Source organism: Vitis riparia, chromosome 13 (genome assembly GCF_004353265.1).
Source record: "Vitis riparia cultivar Riparia Gloire de Montpellier isolate 1030 chromosome 13, EGFV_Vit.rip_1.0, whole genome shotgun sequence".
NCBI classification, from domain to species: Eukaryota; Viridiplantae; Streptophyta; class Magnoliopsida; order Vitales; family Vitaceae; genus Vitis; species Vitis riparia.
In genome coordinates this window covers 23,743,948-23,766,302 of record NC_048443.1, presented here as the reverse complement: position 1 = coordinate 23,766,302, position 22,355 = coordinate 23,743,948, and the positions used below count along the sequence as shown (strand labels likewise).

General features: G+C 35.0%; 3 protein-coding genes across 3 annotated transcripts in view; all 3 read right to left on the bottom strand.

Annotated features, from left to right (window-relative positions):
* Positions 1 to 121, bottom strand: part of LOC117929350 — a 43,714-nt gene extending 43,593 nt beyond the window's left edge. The window contains exon 1 of the mRNA XM_034849641.1: positions 5 to 121. The gene's annotated coding sequence lies outside the window, so the exon portion shown is untranslated. The remainder of the gene's footprint in view (positions 1 to 4) is intronic.
* Positions 122 to 990: 869 nt separating this feature from the next.
* Positions 991 to 6,048, bottom strand: LOC117929319 (rhomboid-like protein 19). The gene is made up of 8 exons (XM_034849604.1): positions 5,895 to 6,048; positions 5,257 to 5,381; positions 3,616 to 3,676; positions 3,334 to 3,500; positions 2,399 to 2,513; positions 2,065 to 2,267; positions 1,831 to 1,968; positions 991 to 1,399 (listed from the first exon to the last, which is right to left on the bottom strand). The coding sequence occupies exons 1-8, from the start codon at positions 5,916 to 5,918 to the stop codon at positions 1,297 to 1,299; spliced, it is 936 nt and encodes a 311-aa protein (XP_034705495.1). The 5' UTR covers positions 5,919 to 6,048; the 3' UTR covers positions 991 to 1,296.
* Positions 6,049 to 7,383: 1,335 nt separating this feature from the next.
* LOC117928710 (uncharacterized protein slr1919) lies at positions 7,384 to 20,423 on the bottom strand. The gene is made up of 16 exons (XM_034848700.1): positions 19,997 to 20,423; positions 15,773 to 15,948; positions 14,130 to 14,295; positions 13,887 to 13,939; positions 13,374 to 13,517; positions 13,129 to 13,233; positions 12,921 to 13,046; positions 12,054 to 12,254; positions 11,405 to 11,511; positions 11,107 to 11,269; positions 10,821 to 10,886; positions 10,527 to 10,620; positions 9,995 to 10,107; positions 9,642 to 9,712; positions 8,756 to 8,909; positions 7,384 to 8,203 (listed from the first exon to the last, which is right to left on the bottom strand). Exons 1-16 carry the CDS (start codon positions 20,289 to 20,291, stop codon positions 7,763 to 7,765), a joined length of 2,475 nt encoding a protein of 824 aa, XP_034704591.1. The 5' UTR covers positions 20,292 to 20,423; the 3' UTR covers positions 7,384 to 7,762.
* Between the last annotated feature and the right edge of the window lie 1,932 nt (positions 20,424 to 22,355).

The following is a 22,355-nucleotide window of genomic DNA, read 5'->3' as shown; positions in this document are numbered from 1 at the left end:
ATACCTTGGCCGTGGCCGTCGAGGACACGTTGACTCCGGCCGGCCTGACGATCTACGGGGAGTAGAGAGCGATCGCAATTTCGCAAAGAGGATTGCAAATGCCTCATGTGGAGAAAGAACAAAGAATTACCCCAATTTATATAGGGATTCGTGAAACTAAAATTACATAAAATTGTGCACCTCAAGGCCGCTTTTACTATTCTACCCATACCATTGGGCCAATCAGGTCGATGCTAGTATGCCAAATGAAGGGTAATTTGGGTATTTTGGCTTATGCACTTTTGCCTGGAGACTGCCTGGTGTACCGTGACGTGGCTAAACTTTACACGGCATAGGCGAAAAAGGAACGCTATCGTTTTGGCGAACGCTGCTCCTCGGCTGGGAACGAGACGCCCAAAATTTTTTGATTTATCATAGCAGCCAATTCATTGTTCGTTGAATTGAATAAAGAAATCAATGGAGGAATCATTATAATGCAGCAACTTCTAGGGAAAAAAGATAAAAATCTTTATATACTGCCCAGGAAATCAAGGAAAAGAGAAAAAAAAAAAGTTTCAAACATTACTTCTTTTCCTTTTTCACTCTTCTCTGAGGAACCAAACCCTGTTGTTTTGTCAGTTTGATTAATGAATTCACATAGGGCACAACAAAAACAGCAGTTGAAATAAATTATGCAGTTTTGCCTTTGGAATAGGAAAGAGTAAGCCATAAGCCAATGCACCCCTCAACAATTCCATTTCGAAGAACCACTTCTTTTTTAGCTTACTTCAGGATGTGCCCATCTTGGTATTCGATTATGATGGTACTTGGCCGCGGCAAAGTAGCAACGCCTCCTTTTCATGGAATATGGCCTGGAAGTTTCACAACGAGGCAAATACCTACAGCCTGCCAGCCTGTTTGGGCACCTGGAAATTCATTTCAGTTTGGGATTGAGAGTTTCACTCATGAGTACCTGACTAGATAAGAATGGAAATGTGTCATTAAGTATGCTTTAAATCCCTTTAGGCTTTCTAGGGATATGTTCATCACATATATGTAAGACAAATGATCCCTTAACATTTGAGGAGAACAAGGTGCTGTTCTGACTGTTGACACATTTGTGGGGCACTTCCGGATGAGTTTCTATATTTTTTAACGGAAAAAAAGGCAATATGTTGTACCAAGAGGATCATAATAGCAGGCTAATTGCATGACAAAACCATATTCCGTAACCCAAAAAAGAAGCATCTCCAGCTATTACACAACCTCTCTGAGTAGCTAAGGCATACACTTTTGAAAGTAAAGTTTCCAAAGATTCTAAACATCCTCTACAGCATCTCTTCCTGATTCTTTTGCGCTCTCTCCAGCAGTCAACCTCTCAACTGCTAACCTTTCTTCCAGTGCTCGAGCACCTCTTTCTCTGCAATTCGACAAAATGTACCATATATTATACGCAGTTAATAACCTCATCACTACCACATGAAATATTGGTTTTTCATTTTTCCTCCTACTAAAACTAAGACCCATTGCATTCTTTTGCATGAAAGTTTAAATAAAAATTGTCTTACATGAATAGAAGCATTAGCACCACCATGTGAGAATGGTTAAAAAGCAGCTTTCATTTTCCCTTTTTCTTTTTATTTTTTTTTTCATACTACTTAAAGAATTCTATGTGGAAGAAAAAAGGTAGATGATCAAGCTTGTCTTCTACAGATTAAAAAAAATGTGTTCTAAGTTCTAACATGAAAATTTTGATGATATTTGCATCCTATATTAGAAAAAAAAAATTGCACTGCTTTTTACATGCAATATGACTTGTAAATATAGAAGTGGAAAACTACGAACTAATACCTTCTTCTAGATGCTTCAATGGGATCAGAGCCAGGCAATGGGGCACCTCCCAAGGTGTGACCCCTATCCTCATCAGAAATTTCAAATCTTCCACAACATAATCGTCCAAATACTGATCCAATGGGATCAATCACTGGTCTGCATGTCAACCATCAAGAAACAGCGTCAGAAGAAGAGAAAGCAACAGCAGCATCACTTTTCAAAATTATTATTTCACAAGAAACACTAGATTACCTTAGAAATTCAGGGAAAAATGTAGAGAATGCAAACTCATCACTTGGGTCACCCTTAAGTCTTGTTTCTGGTTTTCTCTGTAGGTATCTGAGGTAAATCCAGCCCATGTATGTCCCAAATATTAAGGCTGGAAGGTATGCTGCTGACTCTGTTGTAAAGAAACTTATTGCAATGGATAGCAATAGCATAAGAGACGGCAACCACTACATGGCATCAGAAATGGTGGAAGAGGGGGCATCAGAAATATATCCATACTTCACTGAAATTTATAACAGATGTTATTATCTGAAAGCATGATATACAATCAAGCAGATTATTTCTAATAGCTTCTTACCCTTGCTCTTATTTTCAAGAGGGAAAATAAGGAAAGCTCTTGATCAGGGATGATTTGCTTTATGCCAACTAGGAAACCTGAAAGGACTCCGTGGAAGCCAGAAAGAGGCATATAACTACCAAAAAGGAATGAATAAAGGTTAGGCATCCCAGTTGATGCTCATCTATTGCAGGGTCAAAAACTATTGAACAAGATACAAGAAGTAGACACAACATAAACATCCAAATAGGAAAATATGCAGATTGATGGGAGGGTCTGGCATCATGACAGTTCAATCTAAACTATAGGAAAATGCTAGCATTCATGACAAAATATTTCTAGATGCATAACTTGAATTACTTGATTATCTTGCCACATGGTGCACATGACCTGAAAATGGTCCATTAGGCCTAACCAGCTTTCAGACAATTACAAAGTGTATGTTCCCTCATTTGTGCACTTGAATCATCAAACACAATGGCTAAAATCTAAATGCATAAATGAAGGGGGCCCACACATTGAAATGGAATGAAACACAGCAAAATCCTAGTCAAGTGAGCTACATTTCAATCCAGTGCTACCATGGAGAGGTGATTACAGGATGGTTTGCCAACTAATTCAAATCATGTATCTTGAATTTTTTTCCTTTATCTAGATGCATAGAATTTCCCTTAAATGTTTTTCTTTTATTTCTACTTTTCTTTTATTTTAACAGACAATGTTTTTCTTTTATGCATCATTGGTTGCCAATAACTATGTAAAAGAAAAGAAAAGATACAAGACTCTCACTCTTCTCTTTTTTCCTCCTCAGCCACCAAATGGGACTCTAAACTATAGGAAAGTTGTTGGGGGAAAATTAATCACAAAAGTAGGAAACAATTGTAGCAAAATAGTATAAGCATTAAAAAAAACAAAGCAATTGTTTCCAGGATACATAAGCTACCAGGAATACTTACAGGTAATTTTCCTGCCTTGTTATATAGTACAAGGCGATAGCTGTGATGAAAACGCACACAGAAGTTAGAAAGTTAACTACAAAGATGAACTTCAAGAATTCTCTAGTGCCCCATATGGGTTCAAGCAGCTTTCCCAAAAAAAGAAGACCAACTGTGCTGACCACCGTCTGGAAAACAAGTTTGACCATCAGAACAACTTTATGAAGTAGAAGCAAAAGCATTTCAGGAAAAATAACAAGGGTAAAAATAGAGTTGCAAAGTTTACAGTAGAAGTTGTTGTACCCCATATATGGTTTGTTCGATGTAACCGGATGTTATTAGATTCCAAGCGAAAGGTATTGTCCTACAAACAAATTTAAGGGACATTTTAGGTCATTATATAAACCTTGCATATCCAAAGCATCGTGCATGACACTCAATTTGCCTTTCCTGAAAGAGATAGAAATAGATCAAATATTTTTGCATCCAAAAACCAATCCAGGTCTTTGACCATATATGGCAAATCATCTGGTAATGTCTCACTTTGCAGTTAGAGAGCTGTTTCTTCATTACATAATCAAGATACACACACAGTTGGGGTGAAGAAAGAAAGGAAAATGCCCAAGCCTGCCATGCAAGACAAGTAGTAAACAGCTGCATCACACATGAAAATGGAATGCTACCCATCACTTATGAGTTTCAGTTGACAAGTAAGCTTTTTTATTAAAAGGAAAAGAAATAAAAAATAACAAAACAGGGAGTAAAAAAACCTTGATCCTATATGTCAATTGATCTAAGGATTCACAAATCAATCTATTATTCTCTAGTGATATTTTCAAGAGAACTATAGAGAATCTATCATAAATCAAAGGTGATCATTTTCATTATACTATGAGAAGGAGACAAGGTACTTGCATCAGGAGAGGAACCAAACAAGCAAAATCACTGATCAGCCCCAAGAAATATGAGAGAATCTTCCCAGCCACGTGAAGACACGTGTGTTGTTGAAAAATTATCCTATTACCAATAAATATTGACAAATCTGCTTCATGTATGTTGTTGAAACATAACGATGTTAACAACAAACTGTGATAGGCCAGTTATAATGGCCTTGCAAGTTGTGTGATCAAGTCCAAAATCATCAATAAACAAACCAAAGATCTAAGAGGGGAGTCCAACTGTATTCTGTGATTTCTGAGGACAGCATAGTTCTATCAGTCAGGAGCCATGCCGAGGATCTCCCTGATTGCCTGTGTGCTAGATCAGTTCCTTTATTTGCACCGGATGTCTCATCTAGCCAATTTGAATCCAAAACCCCTTTTTTCTCTTTTTCCAGAAGGAGATTTATATTACAGCGCCAAGATATCATTTTCATGGTCACCAATTAAAGTACTAAAGGTTATTCCACAACCATACAGTAACTCTTTCCTCAGATCTCAGTTTCAGTCGAACGACGGACTCTTTTCCCTTCACAACTTCTTCTTAAAGGACTTATCTTATTCATAAAGTAATATCTTCCCAGATTTTCTTTGTGGATTTGAGGCCTAGGGCATGTATATACAATTCCAAAATCCAATGGTACACTGAACAGCCAAACTGTCCAACCCTTGCATTTAAATAGGAATAGATAATTTAACATAACAAAGGAAACAAGTTTCACTGAGATATAGAACAACCCAACACAGCCAATATAGTCTGCATTAATTGTCAATATAAGATAATTACAAAACTGTTCTACACTTGAAGCTTGTGAAAGCAAAGCCATTGACACATTGGGTAGGGACTGCATAGTTATTCACATTAAGACACATTCAAGCTTTTCTTTCTATATAATGCCAACACAATCAGCGCAAGAAATTTAAATTGCACAAGCTATATCTGATGAAAAGAGCTATAATTAATTGAGAGAGTACGATTTATAATGTGATTTGAAGATAAAAATACCTAGCAGGAATAAGGGCTAGATAAGCAACGGCTGAAGGGAAAAATTGCACCACAACATGGCCACCAACAATTACCACAGCAAGGCCCTTGCACAGCCGCGTAAATCCGGAAAAATTGCCTGTGCCCTACCAATTACAAGCTTCAAATCAAGCTAAATCCAAATCATTCAAGTTACATATCTACAGAAAGAGATCGGAAAAAGAGATCTAAACTAATTTATCCAAATCAAGCTAAATTTCAACCAATATGATCTGAGATATCTTAACCACACCCCTAAGCATCCATCAATCCTTTCGAGCACCCTCTCGCTGATAGATCAAATAAAATTTGTTCTCTTTGCCAAGACAGATTCATCGATCTGCTTTGCCCTCTCTTCGTTGCAAATTTCACTTAAAATGTATAAAAAATTGTTCGCGAATTAAACAGATAAAAATAAAACCAAAAACAGAAGAACAACTAGACATTGTTTCGGAATCGAAAAGCCTGAGCTAAATTAATCCAAAAATCAGTACAATTAGAATTCAGAATTGCTGATTTCCATTTCTTTTTCCCATGCTTTCAAGGAAAACAAACGGAGAAGTGAGAATTAGATATGTGTGCGTGTGAGAGAGAGAGAGGAAGAGAGAGAGAAGACTCACTCCTGAAAGCGCCGAAGAACTCATGACGGAAAATTTGAAATGGTGGCCGTGGATTTGGCTTGGAAAGATCTGATTCCGAGGCTGGATTCTGATTTTCACCGAGTCTTGCCAATGAACGAGTGATTCGGTACCTCGCGAGCCACTGCGTTATATTGTAGACCATGTGGGATTTCACGCCAGTCGCCTAGGGAAAATATTATTATCTATTTATCATTATTACCGTTTTTGGTGGCACCGTCGAATTCTTGGGCAAGCGAATGAAAACTGATTGAAGGAAAATCAAACTTCTTTTTCAATTTCGTCATTTTCAGTACCGGATTTTGCTATGGTGAGGAAAATTGACTTCATTTTCGTTTTATTTGTGTATTTATGTCATTTTCAGCACACTGAATGGGGGGGTAGAGGTTTAATCAATTTTTACCTTCAAATGTCATGTCATTTGCTTGCATGATTCCATTCACGTTTTGTCTTGTATTTGGGAATTTTCAAATGTCATAAATAATCACTAAATTATAGATATATAAAAGTAAGTCCTATTAATAATTTTAAGAAGTGTTAATGTTTCTTATAATATTTAAAAGATAAAAATTTTTAAATATTATAAAATTTAGAAACGTTTTTTAAAATTATAATAAAACGAATTCTAAAATTCAATATAAATAATGAAATAAAAATATAAGAGAATGAGATAAAAATATCAGATAATGAAACTAGACTTAACACACAGTAAAATAAGCTAAACATATATGTCACGTAATATGATTGATCACGTTTTTTTTTAACCTATTAACATTATACTTGAAAAGGGTGGAAAGAGTAGAACAATTAGAGTTTGCCTTGGGAGGAAGGGTTTTTTTTTTCTTTTTCTTTTTTATCTAAAAGGATGACAATTTAAAGTGGGTGTGTAAATGTCATTTACATTTTAATTTTTTTAAAAAAAAATTATTTAAAAATAAACTTAACTTAAAAACCAATCTATAGACATGACAAAAAACAACAAAGGGTCCAAGTGTCTGTTTTATCGATATAAGGAGCCTATACGGAAAGGTCACTTATCCATTCTTTGATTTCATTGATGGGTTTGAGTGGGGTCTTTACCTATTTTGCTTTATTTAGAGGGTGTAGTGGGGTTGTCTTGGTGCTGTTGGTTTGGCCTGATAGTTTGCTTCTTACCCTTTTCCATTTCCTTTTCCTTTTCCTTCCTGGCATTAGGGATGATCTGTGTATGCCAATCGAGCAGTAGGATTGATTCCTTTGACGTCTTCCGCATTCCCTATTTGCTTATGAAGAGAGGAGAATGACAGATTCTCCTAGTATAGTTTCTCTTCTTTTAAGCCTTGTTGAGGAAAATGCAAGCAACGCTAATTTGGTCGAGGGCGTTTGGACTTGGTTTCTTTCCCAGTGAATTGTGGGATGGGCTGTTATACAAATAAACCATTCTTACCTGCAAAGCAATGCCAAAACGTGCTAAATACTTGGTTAATTCGGATGATCAACACAAAGGAATCCAGTCATAAACAACTGGACAAATATATTACTAACATGACGTATTGGAGTATAACAACAGCTATTTCTATAACCGTAACTTTGTACAGATCTCAATATTTATGTCTTTTTTATGGTTATCCCTCACAATTCGCAATATCACAGTTAACATGGCCTAAATTTTGCAGCCTTGAAAGGATGTAGACAAGCAAAGGATCAACAGTGACCTTGGATCCGGGCCATCATGGAAGTACCAAGGTGGATATTACCAGCCATGAGACCTAATAATCCAACTGAACTCTGGATTGTCATTTCTCATGTCAGTCTTCTCTTCCAAGGTTAGCTCTAAAACAAGGGATTATTGGGAGGGTGTCGATAAAACATCAAGCATTAACTGCAACTCGCTTGGAAGGAAGTGATACTGGGCCCAAGTAGATTTCAGACAGTGAGACTAAAATCCGATGGCATGCCAAAGCAGAAGCTGTCATGAACATGATAAAAGAAGCCCAGCAGAACCTCAGGGTCAACACAGGGTCTCTCCTTACTGAGTCGATTATCTTGAAGAAAATCACTTTGAGCCGTCGATCTCTGAGGACAGACTGATAATCATAAGTAAGTGCAGATGATCTGGAGAGTGAACTTAGATCTCTGTTGTTGGGTCCACTTCTCAATCTCCATTGGGAACTATGTTGTGTTATGGCAATGCCTTGTCCAATAACTTCAAGCATCCGTTGGTATAGTACATCAGCAATAGCTTTGCAAAGTTGTTGGCGGAAGAAAATTGCCTCCTTGGAAATCATCATTCGGATCAACGAAGCCCCATCCTGTTCATTTGAATGCATAATCAGTTTCAAGTTCCAAAATTTACAAAATATCACACAGGTTCTTTCTTTTATTAATGCTCATTCACTTGCCATTTATAATCCCTTGGTTATCATGGAGTTGCATACCGTTTGCACACTAGGCCAAAATCATCATAGCCTGAACTAAGCCCCAAAATGAAGTTATTTCTATAAAAGGAAAACACTCCACAGCTGATAGACTGGTTGATTTTCCTCAGGACCTAATCCATGGTGACACATGTAACAAGAACACAGGCTACCTCAAAGTCCAATCAATCATTTATATGCAAATGAAATGGAATACAAACTACTGCCTACTCACTAATTAGAATACCCTCTTAAATCAGCACTTTGTTTTTTAATTGATCTCTCACAGCTTCACTGAACATTAATAAGACCAACCATCTTGTCATGGGCAGACTTGAGCATGATATATCATCATACAGTGCAGTAGAACTTCTAATACCCAAAAGGGACTACGGCTAATAACAGCAATAAATTTGAGGAAAGAAGGTCCATCTCAGAGGCACTTACTGCAGTCATTAAGAGTCTTCTCAGCACAACACCATCCTTGGATGGTAAAAGCCTCAAGACCAAGTTTGCAACATCAACTGTACCATTGACCCCACCCGGTGAATAATTGAGTGGAGCTTCACCATTGGGTGCTACCAGCTGTTGCAAGCCTTTCCTGAAGATAAATATCAGAAGTAATAAATATGAATACAGACAAATGCAAAATTTACAAGCCATCAGAAAGAATAGCTGAGGCTACTAAAAGGACCAGCCAAACCATGCGTCAATGAAAAGAGAATTGATGCTAGCTCAACAAGCAATTGTATTTAGCAGATTAAATACTTCTGGTCTCTGGAGCTTATGCATAAGACAATATTTATATTTAGCCAAACTATGGTCCTCATAATTTACAAAAAAATCTTTAAGTGTTCTTGTGCATGTCCTATGTAAGTGGGGCTACCATCCCTCCAAGAATACTTATCTTCTACTATCTCCTTTAGCACAACAATTCTCATTGAAACCCTATATCACAGAAAAATCTGAAAAGATTGCCTAGAAAAATGAAAAGAGCTTCTATGAGATCAAATAAAGGAAAACACAAGGTTTACACAGGAAATGAGTTTTCTAGGGGTCTCTTTATTCGTCTAAAGACTTGGTAACTGGCACATCGTGAAAAATGAGAAGCCAGGTATGTTAAGAGTTGACCGAGAAACATTATGTACGTCACAAAAAAACAGTCAATTAAAGTGCAGATTAATTCAAAACATGTATCACTTATTATTTTTTATAAAAAAAACCACCTTCAGCCTTCAGGGCATAATAACTAATAAGTATGGATATCTAAATCAGTTAAAAAATAAAAAAAATAAAAAATTGCAAGTATTTTGCAAAACACAATTTAGCATACCTAGTTGCACCCACTCTTAAGAAGAGAGAAAGCTTCTGCCACTGGAATTCTTTCCTTCTGTTTAGAACCACCTGTATGGGTGCAAATGAAGTGAATAAACAACAAAGAACTGCTAATAAATAAATTCAAGAATGTTCCTGAAATATTTTTAGAAATATAGAGTATTAAAGTATGGCACTGTAGCAGTATTAGCTGACAAACAAGCACAAAGAAGATCAAGAATGTTACTTCTCTTTTCCCCACGTATAATTATCAGTAAGTCATGTTAACAGAGATCAAAAGCAAATACATCATAACATGATACAACCCAGTAAAAATCACCAAAAGAACCTACAATTCTTAAACATTGATACCGAATGTAAAATTCTCCTTGTGGCAGGTGAATTATCAGTGAGAAGCTTCTGAACAACATAAGGATATGCAGCTTCAAATGTCTTAAAATTTTTGTCTGCAGCTATTGCCAATCCTGAGAATAAATGACAAAACATTGAATGTAAATTGAAGTACATAGAAAATCATTAGGTCAATTGAACATGAAAGAAAAATGAGTGTATACACATATATACACAAACATACACATGTATGAGATGGCAAGGTTGGAGTGCATAAACCAAAAGAAACATGTGGGCTAGCCTACAGACGCTGATTAGACAATCCATTGGCCAAAGATTATGTGATTGCTCAGTTGTCTTTGGCAATCCCACATTTTTCATTGCTGATGATTTTATCTATCATCCAATGGTATGGGTTAGCTAGACAAATCCATCAGGCAATTCAGAGAAGATAAAAAAAATTATCATTCTCAATTACAGCTTTGCAATTTCAGATTTTCAAAATTTAAAATAAATAGAACTGTGAGGATTTGAAGACTGTAGCATATTATACCTTCCAAGGAAGCAAGAGAACGCAGGACTAGAGTATAATATGGTGGCATCCGAAAATGATATTTAAGGGCTATGGACCAGATTTTACCCAGTACCTTCAGAAAAAATTATTATAATAATCAGCAACACACCAAGCTGAAAGCAGTCAGATGCATCAGACTAGAAAAGACAATAGCTAAAGGAAGTTCACACAAATAACCGTGGAGTGTCCATATACAATATTGGTTCAAGCCTCACGTCACATGACAAGAAATAAGAATAAAAACTAGTAGCCTCATCTAGATAAGATTCTTACCTTACTGAACTTGACATCAGGAATTCCATCTTTAAATTCTACCTCTCCCAAGGCATCCTCCAGATCCTGAAATTTTAACTCAACTTTTAGCTTCAAACAATGTGAGTTCTAACAATTGCAGTCCGTGAGGAGACAATGGTCTCTACCCTATAAATCTAACAAAACATATAATAGTATACCATAAGTAGTGCATAAATTCATACCCTTCTGCTAAAAATCCAATGCTCAGTAACAGAAAAATACTAATGTAACATATATATCAAAAACTAGAGAGCCGATACAGTACCATGGTAACACGCTGAATATTGGTTCCAGCTCTTATAACGTCCATTTCGGTCAGCGCATGAACAAGGGACGGCCAATCCCCATTTACAATATGCACTATGGATGCAAGCATGGCAAATTGATGCTTCTTTTCCATCCGACAAAGCAAACCAAAATCCAAAAACCTAGGACAAAATCACTAGCAAAGGTGAGAGTGTCATAAACAGATTTTCCAATATATTTTGACAACAAACTATAACCACATTTAGCATAGAGAAACATAGTTTTGTACAATAAAGAAAAAGAATCAAATGATTTACCCGATTTGCCCTGAAGGCATGTAACGCAAATTTCCAGGATGCGGATCAGCATGCAATAAGCCTGTATCAAGGAGTTGAACTAGGGATGCCTCCACTCCTTTGTTCACCTAGAATAATTAAGCACAAGCATATGCAAGTATGTCAGGCACGTCTAATATTTGGCTAGATCACAGATTCACAATTACACAGCACTGAATCACAGAATTCTTCAGGAAAAAATAACGTAAAAGCAAATTTTATAGAACCATTAAACAATATAGCCTCCTTGTATGCTTTGGGTTGCCTTTTAGGCGCCTTTTTCTCTTAATATATTTTTTCTGTGTGTTTATCTATCAATATATATATATATATAGCCTCGTCCTAAATATTTGGGTTGACTCTTGAACTCCTGTTTCACTGTCCCATTCTACCTAGGCCCATCTTCTGTTAGACATCATTCATTAGGTCTTTTCTCACTACAAAACTGCCATCTCTTTTTGACCATCTCTCTCCCTTTGTAGAGCCTTCAGCTTGCTATATTTTTTGCCAATCCAAGGATCTCAAATTCATTAACCTGTCAAATCTAAATTTCAGTTTAAGCAACCTGAGCACTTCTTAGTAGGATTCACATCAGGACTAACAAGAAAATTTTAGATTCATTATTGCTCACCAAATCAAGAAGCCGTCGTTTGGCATCAGTTTGCTGCCTCTCTGAATATCCAGAGACATGAGCAACTGAGTTTCCAGCAGATGCAGAAATTAAATCACTTGGATTCTCACCCACCATCCACTCCATAGTTAGCACTCTCTTTCGACTTAGATGTTGAAGAACTTTTGGAACACGAATAAATGAAAAGGAGGAATGAGTTTCCTGTACAGAAACAAATAGTTAAGGAGGAGCAGGAACATTTAATCTTGGAAATTGACTATGCAGTAAGAATAAACAGGTATCAGCCTGTCTCTTTGCATATGAAGAGAGCCCCAGATTCCACTTCATTAACTGAAAACCAATATCACCTCCGCTACTCACTTTTGTAGAAAATTTTACATCAACTAAAACAATCAATTTATATTAGCCGATATTGAGCTAAAGTAAATAAAAATAGATAATATTTACATCTTAATTCTTAAAATTACTTCAAGATGTTTATGCTATTTACAAAAATAATTTAAGGTGAAACTGTCACAAAATATTGAATGGTAATGGGAAGGCCTATCCATGATCTCTTCATCAGTAGTCAATGTTCATGGAAAAGATAATATTCTAAGCTTTCATGATCTTCCATGTATTGTTTGCAATCAGAATAACCAAAGTTTAAAAGAAAATGAAGCTCAAAAGTTAAATCTTGCATGACTTTAGTTTCTAACTCCATAAACTTCTGCAATTTAATCCAACCTCCAGAGTGACGGAAATGTTATCTGAAGTGGAAGTTTGAGCCCTCAGGAAAAGTTTCTAGTAGCTCTTCATGAGGCCTTTTCAGTTATCCACTTAACATTAAAAAGGCAATGGAACTCAAATGGAAAACATAACAAGTACCAGGAACTCAGAGGCATTCGCAGCCTCTAAAGTGTAATCCAACTCTCCGGACAAGCCCTTCCCAAGTTCATCGGCATAAAGACGAGGATCACTTTTTCTCTTTGCAATCTTTTGCACTAGCCCCAGCTGAAACAGTTAATTACCAAGTTAAAAGAAAGCAAACAACTAATTATGGAGAGACAAAGAATAGGTTGAGACCAGTACAAACCCCAATGCGAAGAATATGTATATCCCGCACTACCACATGATGCAAATTGGGACGTTGAACTTTCACAGCAACATTAGAACCATCAAGAGTAATCCCCCGGTAGACCTAAAATGTGAGGCATACAAAACACCAGGAACAGCCTCCAAATCAGTAAAAGCATGTAATAAATATATATATAGATGCATGGATAGATATCAACAAATCCTACTTTTTAGTCATAACTTAATTGTAAAGAAAAGATCCACCTGACCAAATGACGCTGCGGCCACAGGTTCCTCAGAGATGTAGCGAAAGAATGCTTCTACAGGAGAACCTAACTCTTCTTCAATGATCTTCATAGCCACATCCCTGGGAAAAGGAGGGATTTGATCATGCAGCCCAGACAACGCCTGCAATCATAACTCAAAATAAAATAAAATAGGCAAACTTATCATAGCATTTCATTATGTGATAATCTTTAGAGAGTGCAACAATTAGATTCTCCATAATTCAAGTCTAGGAGGATATACAATACATTTTGTATCTAAGAGGAACTCATTAACATAATTGTATTTTTAGTGTCCATGCCATTTAAACAAAAATACACACATGCATAACCAAAAGCAAAAGTACTTGAGCATGTTAAAGTTCCATTCATGCCCAGTTGAAAATCATCTTGTAGTTGCAAAGTTGTACCTGCTTAGAAGGAAGAAATTTTAACATAGCTGACAATAAATGCATTAATGCAAAATAGAATAGAAAAATATCCACCATCTAACCTTGGAAATTTCTGGACCAATGATGTCTGGTCTTGTGGATATGGACTGACCAACTGCATCAGCAAGCAAAGGCATGTAACTAGCATATTTGTAATCTTGTGACTGCAGAAAAGGGTAAACGGCCCAGACAGATAATTCAAAGAATAATATTGGATGCAAGAAAAATAAAAAGCTCCAACTACAAAAGCAAAAGCCAAAAATTGAATGTTTGAACGCAAATTTCAACTACATCATATTGCTAACCTTTGATAAAAGTGGGACCAAGGTTAAGCATAGTTTCTTTTAGCACCATTCCAAAATTGTATGGAGAAATGTTGCCATTGATATCCCTATCCATATTTGATCTGTAGAACATTGTAATCCCAGAGGTTCGAATTCTGATCGCAGCAAAAGCAAAGGAGGAAAACACCTTCCAACACATAATATTATTAAATTAATAAGAATGTACTTCTACAAAAGAAGCCTAGACAACAACTTCATATTAATAATATGGCATCGAAAGACCATAAGAACAGGGAAAGTCCATTGTAAAACATGCACAAAGCAGGCAGGTCTGTCCCCATCAAATAGACTGTCTCTCAGTCTAAAATCAGTTCATACAATTTAACATACTCCATTATCATTTATCTCAAATTGGCTCAACAACCCAAGAGAATGTTTTAAACAGAAGAACAGTCTTCCATTTAGTTAAAAGAAAGCATAAGATACCTCCCAAGTGTGGCTATCAAGAGTTGATGCTATCAACCAGAAGAATGCCTTGTGTATCCTATGTGCACATACATGCCATGACATTAAAATTACAAACACTCAAGGAAGGCAACTTTCTTGAAAGGGTAACTAATGTGGCCTTTAGTTAGGTTATCCAGACTCCAAATCAAAGTTAAAGAACATAAAATACTGCCATTTGAGCTAAGGTATAACGTTCCTAACATTACCAGGTTTTGGAATTAAAATTATCTGGAAAAGAAAATTTCCATACAATCTTTATTACCAGGTAGTGATACGTTTTGTCAAAAAGCTTCCTACAAGGTTCATATGATCTCTTTTTTTTTAGTGCTCATCTTGTATGAGTTTCTACCTTAATGTTTCTATTCAGCAGAGATGATTATCGGCAAGAGATTATTAACCCATCCTTTGGGATCACAACAAATTGTAAGTTGCTCCTGCAAGGTTGCTAGTTATGCTAGCTACGTTGTATATGGCAGTGCTGTAGGACTAACCTGTACCTTCCAGATGGAATTGTGATAAGGTAAGAAGTCATTTTAGTTGGAATTATTACAAGAATAATGGCTACAAGGTTATGAAAGGCATTCTGGCACTTAAGATTTCCTAGGTTTAGCTCAAGACCCCACTACTCATCGTTAGTTTTAGAGCAAATATATTCAAATAACATTTATTCCAAGAAAAAATAAATTTATGGCATAAAGAAATTCTTTTCCCAAACCTCACTAAAGAAACATGGTAACCTTTTCCTGAGCTACAGCATAAATTATCCATCAAAAACAAATGGAGCTTTAAAGGAACTTTTTTCCCAGAAAATTTTGGAAAAAATCCTAGGGACTATTACCCAAGAAAAAATAAATTTATGGCATAAGGAAATTCTTTTCCCAAACCTCACTAGAGAAACATGGTAACCTTTTCCTGAGCTACAGCATAAATTATCCATAAAAAACAAATGGAGCTTTAAAGAAATTTTTTTCCCAGAAAATTTTGGAAAAATTCCTAAGGACTATTACCTAAAGTAAGGGATTGTATATTTGACAGAAGATGGATCCTCACTCAAAACAAGGAGAAATGAGATTGGATCTTTGGAACTCACAGATTTTACTAGGGACAAGCAAACAAATACACCATTATGTTCATGCCCATTATTGAATTTTTACTACCTCAAGAAGCCGAAGGGCCACTATGTGAGGCCTGCGATTGAAGTAGTCAGCAACTTCTTGTGGATCATAGACTTCAGGAAGTGGCTTAGACCATAGCTTAGACAGATGATAGAAATAACTAGCGTATGTCTCCAAGGCTTTGAGATCAGCCATGAACAAGTCAACACCAGACAGTCCTGTCAGAAATGAAATATTGCAATATCAGTACAAGAAAAAGGAAGATGACTGAAACAAGTCAAGATGATTTGGTCTGCATTCCCCAACCTTAGAAAAAGATATATGTGTGAGCTTGTGTGGCACCATAAGTTTATTTGGGCATGGTCCTAAATGGTAAATTGGTATTATATATTCCATCACAGGCCTAAAATGCCTAAAGAGGCAATTTAACTTGGCCCAGACATAATTTTCACTCAAATCCTGTCCTAGGTTCATTATCTCTAGTCATAATGCTCTCAGTATTTTTAATCACATCCAAATCAAATGTCATTAACTGCAAGTTCACATTAATGACGAATGCTTTCTCCACTAATTTAGTATTAAGATTTTCTTAATTGTTGAAGATAATCATGGTCCACGCCTCCAGGGCTGGAGAGTATTCCACATAGTCAAAGAACACATTTGGGATTGACCAACCTTACACCTTTCTGTTCTCACATATTTACCACATTCATATTTTTCACAAGTTTAGCTAGAAGGTTTATAAGTGTGTTTGCAAACCTTCATACTTCAAATCTTACACTTTATTGAAGTTGTGGTTTACATAAAACATTCATTCACTGTCTGCAAGAGCACATACAGATCTCTCTCTCTCCCCCCCCCCCCCGCCCCCCACCAACACGTCCAGGGAACCAATTTCCCACTCGTTGCAAGAAATGGAACCTTCATTTACTATTTTCAAGAGCACACACAAAGAGCTAACTTTCTAAGTGTAAACTTCTCTATCTCCCTCCCTCCCTCCCCATCCATCCAGGGAGCCAATTTCCTTCCATCCCTCCCTCCCTGCTCCCCTCCCCATCCATCCAAGGAGCCAATTTCCCTCTAGTTGTGAGAAATGAAACCTTCATTCACTATTCACAAAAGCATACGACCATATTAATTAGGGTTTCCTAATAACAGTTCTTGACAAAAGAGGTTTTGGCTAGAAGTAGCTTGGCTTGATCAATTAGTGGATCTTCACTACAAGGTTCTTTGGAATTTTTAGAGCTCAAAGGATATTAAGGTAGGAGATCAATGTAAAATTTTTGTAGAGGATAAATTTTGAATGTGATGCTTATTGCAAATAAAGCCATAGATTCAAGGTTGAAGAGCCTTAATAGCATTTTGATTTACAAACTAGACATTGAGAAGGTGTATGACCATGTTAATTAGGGGTTTCCTCTTAGTATTTCCTCACAAGAGAGGTTTTGATTAAAAGTAGATTGGTTGGATCTATTGGGATTGAGCCCTAAAAAGCATGACATGATGTAACACATTGAGATTCATTTATAAATTTATTTATCTATGTTTCTTAGTTTTCCTTTTCCTGTCTCATATGCATTAATTGATTATTTGAGCATATATGCTTACATCACTTGCATTGTACATAACTTGGGTGCATTGGTTATTTAAGCAGTTAAAAGCATGCAAAACAGGAAAAATAGTTTGGATGACATCTACCAAGAGGATGTTCAAGCACTACCCTAGAGGGTATATAAGTGCCTTAAGCATTTTCTCTAGAAAATTGAAAAAAAAAAAAATTGTTAAAAATTTTCTAATTTTCCAAAATATTTTTTTCCTAATTAGATACAACTAAAGACTTAGGGTTTACATATAAGAAGGCTTTAAAAAGAAGTATTTGTGCCAAAGGGATATAATAATCTGAATATTTGGAAAAATAAACTCAATTTATTGAAAATTGTAAGTATAACTTCAATTTGACATTTTTACCCCCACATTTTTCTTCTTCAAAGAAGTGCTTAGATGTGAGATAGGGATAAAAAATTTGATAAAGGTTATTTTTCATGTTTTTAAAAGATAAAGGTCATTCTTCCAAATACATGATTATGTTATCTCTTTTAATCAATAGCCCTTTTAAAAACTCTTTTTGAGCGTGTGAAATAGAAAACCCTTAAAATCAAAAGACACCATTGTTCTGCCCTACTTTTGAAAACCCTCAAAACTATAGATCGTGTTTGAAGAATCTTGAAAGCCCTTTTAGAAAGGAAAAGCAAAGATCATGGATCCTAGTTGTCGAGCATCAATACGATTTTAAGGTAATCAACTAAAGAACACAAGGGTGTGTAGTGTCGCAAATGTGAAGAATTCATGTAGATAATATTCGATATAAAACTTGTAGGTAGAAGCATCTGGACCAATAAAATGTGTACGATTATCTCCGATTTAGTAGATTTTTTCTATAATCGATGAACTCATGGTTTCTACGTCTACAAAGATTGTGACAATCTCTATAGGTGATTTTCCACGTATATATGATGTTCATGTGTGATTGGATATTTCTTGGATTATTAGGACAAGTATCAATTCTCACTAGGTTAATCTAAAAGGCATAATTGATTTTCCACGTATATATGATGTTAATGGGTCATTGGATATTTCTTGGATTATTAGGACAATTATCAATTCTCACTAGGTTAATCTAAAAGGCATAATTGATTTTCCACATATATATGATGTTAATGGGTCATTGGATATTTCTTGGATTATTAGGACAATTATCAATTCTCACTAGGTTAATCTAAAAGGCATAATTGAAACTCATTAATCAATTTCAGATAAACCTAAAAGTTATTTATTTAAAATATTCCATTTGGGCATCAAATTTTCACCATTCACAAGAGCATACACAAAGAAGCACAAGGCAACACCCACATAAAGATGCATAAAGGTAGCTCCCTCTCTCTCACTCCCAAGTTCCCACTTCCATTGGCATATGCTAATTTCCTACTTCTATTAGTATATGACTCACTTAGGGAACCACCAAAAATTTATTTCCTACCAAAGTTTGTTTCAATACTTTAAGCTCTACACTCTGTTTAGGAGGTGGTTTATATATGTATGAATGCACACACACTCTTGAAACACACAAAGGTATCTTTTTTGCACTAACTTTCCAAATCCATGAAGCCAATTTCCCAGTTCTGCTGGCATATCATTCCCTTAGGCAACCACCAAAATTTGCCTCAATTGCTCAATCATTTTTTAAAAATAACACAAGAGTCATATCTATGTGTGCATAAAATACAATTGAAGAAAGGACTACTAGTGAACAATGATAAGCTTTAAAGTATTGTCACTATATCTTTCTTTGCTGTAGGGAGGTCACATGGATTCCCCTCCCCTAAATAAATATTGTGATTCTATTTGGTCCTTGGAAATAAGGGGGAAAGGAAAATAAAAATGATTAAATAAAAGAAACCACCTATAAATGTTTTCTCCAAATTAAAATCCAATAAATGAGAAATGAAACTAAAAGTCTGATAGAGTTCGTCCATACTTGGCTACTCATAGTTAAAACTATATGGCAATTTCAACTATGCAAGTTACAGGTCTATTGAAGAGGTGATGCCCATTCCACCTTTAAAATTGTTCTAAGGGGTAAGAAATAATGTCTCTGAAATAATGTCTCTGAGTGCTTTTCAGATAAATTCAATCTTTACTTACTACTTCAAATTTTAGGATTTGTCGAGTAGGTTATTTTCTATTTGGACCCTTAAGTTATGGGGAAAAAAATTGTGTATTTGCATTCAGCTCATCTCATTCCAAGTTTTACTTTCTTGCATTGCAAATAAAGCCGAACCCCAATATTTCTTGCTTTTCCACACTTTCCCTCCAACCAAAGGAATACCAACCAACACCATGATAATTTTCACAAATTCTCACGCGAGCTTCTCTGATATTGCATAATCGCCCTCAAAAGCAACAAATGGAACATAAACTAGGTAAATGATTGAATCCCCCCTTCTGATGCTGGAAAATAAAAGACTACATACAAGAAAACAAAACCTCCATTTAATTAACCTGAAATTCCTACAATTCGCTCAGTTGAAATTAGCATTTCCCTTTCCGGAAAGCAATCAACACCAGACACAAAGATTTTCAAAAATCATTTCTTTCTGTTTCCCTAGTTCTCGACCATTAAACCCGCCAAGAACCCTCAAGCAATCCATCTCCAAAACAAGCAAATAACACATACAAAAAGAGAGATGAAGAGAATCCAGCACAGACCTGGATAAGAAGGTTGGGGCCAAGAAGGAGGAGGCAAGGAAGCGGCAAGAGGATCTTCGGTCATTCGTAGCCAGAGAAGACGGTCTAGGGATTTGGAAAGCTGAGGAATGCGAAGAGCTCCGTTGGCCCACTGAACACCTCTGCCAATTCGCTTCTTGAGGAACTCCATGTCCTTGCCGACCACCTCGCCGAAGCTGGCCACAACGCGCGGCGGTTTTGGCTTACTTGAGGAGCCTCGAGCGGAGTAGAGTACGGACAAGGGCATCGACGAAGACGATGCTGATAGCGTCGCCATTGAAGGATAGCGAAGAAAGAAGCCCCCGGAACGCAATGGCGTGTATGGTGTGTGGCTCTTCTTTGGGCACTTCACTCTTTTGATGCGTTATCAAGGTCGGTCACTCTCCTTGTAGCTTAGAGATGGAGACGGCCTTACAAGGGTGGCGGTTGGGCATTAATATAGCAATATAATGCTTCCTTTTGATGATTTGGGAATGGAAAATGGTCTGTTTTATAATCCAAAACCACCTTCGGTGATTTTTTTTTTAAATAAAATTTAAAAAGCAGGAATAAAATTATGTTTGAGTGCTCTTATGATCATATTTAGATTTGCAATATATTTCTTTATAACCTTCTTATCTTATATCGAAGACTTTAATGTTTAACATTATCTTATATCAAAGACTTTTTTAATGTTTACTTTTTGGCACAAGGTTGGATAGGTGTTTATAATTAAGTGGTTGATGGTTTTTCCCCTTTGGTACATTAAAGTCCGTTTTACAATAATTTTAGGGAGTCTTTTCAAACTTTTTAATATTTTAAAATTTGTATCATTTACGTATTAGAAATAGTAAAAACGTTTTTTAAAATCACTTTTAAACGCACTCATAGTTTAGTTTCCACATTATGAGTATTAAAATATAGGTCATATTTGGTAACTATTTTTAAAATAGTTTTGAGAAAGGTTTTCAACTTTTTTCAAATTGTTCTTTAATATTTTATAAAACAAAAGTTTGTTTGAAAACTTGAAATATTTTAACTTATTTTTAATATTTTAAAATATGTTTTAAAAATAATTTTTATATCCAGTATTTTATTTTTAATCATTTTATATGCTTATATATTTATTTTTTAAAATAACTAAAAGATGTTCCTAGAAAACACTATATTTTTTGTTCTTAAAAACACTATATTTTTTGTTCTTAAAAACAAAAAACAAAAAACAGGTTTTGGTTACCAAACATGTTTTTTTGTTTTAAGAGAACAAAAAATTATTTTTGAAAACCGTTGTCATAAATGACCATACTTTTTTTATGCTTAGAAAACAAGTTATATTTCATATATTGTCACTTGGATATTTCAAGTTTTATTATTTTGTACTTTAATTTAAACTCATTGTACATTAGAGTTTGTTTGGCAATGAAGTGTATTTTTTTTTCAAGCATTTTTAAGAGAATTATAAATCTAGTGGTTCTTCGAAAAGTAATATAAGTTATTTTTCAAAATTTTAAAAGTATTTTCTAAATTTGGTCAAATATTTAATTTTTCTTCAAAAATACTTTCTAAATTAGAAGTAATTTTTAGAAACATTGCGAAAAATAATAATAATAATCTTAATCTTATATATTTGTATGTTAGTTTTATTCATTAAATTTATTTTTTATACATTTGTATCTTTATCAAATAACTCAAATATCATCCTTTACCTATCATAGTCAAAATTCGAAGTTTGATAATTTTCCTTGATTTTTATCTTCACTATTACAAGAAAGGGACAATAATAATAGTTAATATGGCTTTTAATCTTTAAAAGCTCCTCTAAACAAAACTTTAATGATAGTTAAAATTAATACTTAAACACTATGTTTAGTTCTCGGAAAATTTGAAGGAAAATGTAAGAGAAAAAAAAATAGAGAGGAAAAGTAAAAGAAAAGAAAAAGTGAAAGAAAAAAAAAAGTGTTAAATTCGATAAATTATTTTTATTTACTGCTTCAAACTTATTTTATTTATTTTAATTCATCAATATAAAGATTAAATAATTAAAAAATACATAAGTTTCTAACTAATTTTAATTATATTTAATTTTCTTTGAATTTTTTTATAGGACAATCAAACATAAGAAAATCGAATTTTAAAAGAATATGTATTTTCAAAAAGATAAAAGATTTTATACAAATTTAAAAAAAAAAATAGGCAATTTTATGCATTATATATATAGAATTACTTTTAAGAAGGGATATGCATTTATATAATGCACTGGTGTGTCAACTTGTGACGTCTGTTATGAGTGATCCAATGGATGATGGAGATTGCTTTGAAACTTTGGTAGAAATATTATGAAAAGAAAAGTATAAAAAAAAAA

Excerpts from the sequence above, each read along its gene's own strand:
- LOC117929319 (XM_034849604.1), bottom strand. The coding sequence starts at position 5,918 with ATGAGTTCTTCGGCGCTTTCAGGA. Across the intron at positions 3,677-5,256 it reads CTAGCCCTTATTCCTGCTAG|GACAATACCTTTCGCTTGGA; the intron begins GTATTTTTATCT and ends ATTTGTTTGTAG. Across the intron at positions 3,501-3,615 it reads TCGAACAAACCATATATGGG|ACGGTGGTCAGCACAGTTGG; the intron begins GTACAACAACTT and ends CTTGTTTTCCAG.
- LOC117928710 (XM_034848700.1), bottom strand. The coding sequence starts at position 20,291 with ATGGCGACGCTATCAGCATCGTCTTCGTCGATGCCCTTGTCCGTACTC. Across the intron at positions 9,713-9,994 it reads CAAGGAGAATTTTACATTCG|GTGGTTCTAAACAGAAGGAA; the intron begins GTATCAATGTTT and ends GCACCCATACAG. Across the intron at positions 8,910-9,641 it reads TTAAGAGTGGGTGCAACTAG|GAAAGGCTTGCAACAGCTGG; the intron begins GTATGCTAAATT and ends ATTTATCTTCAG.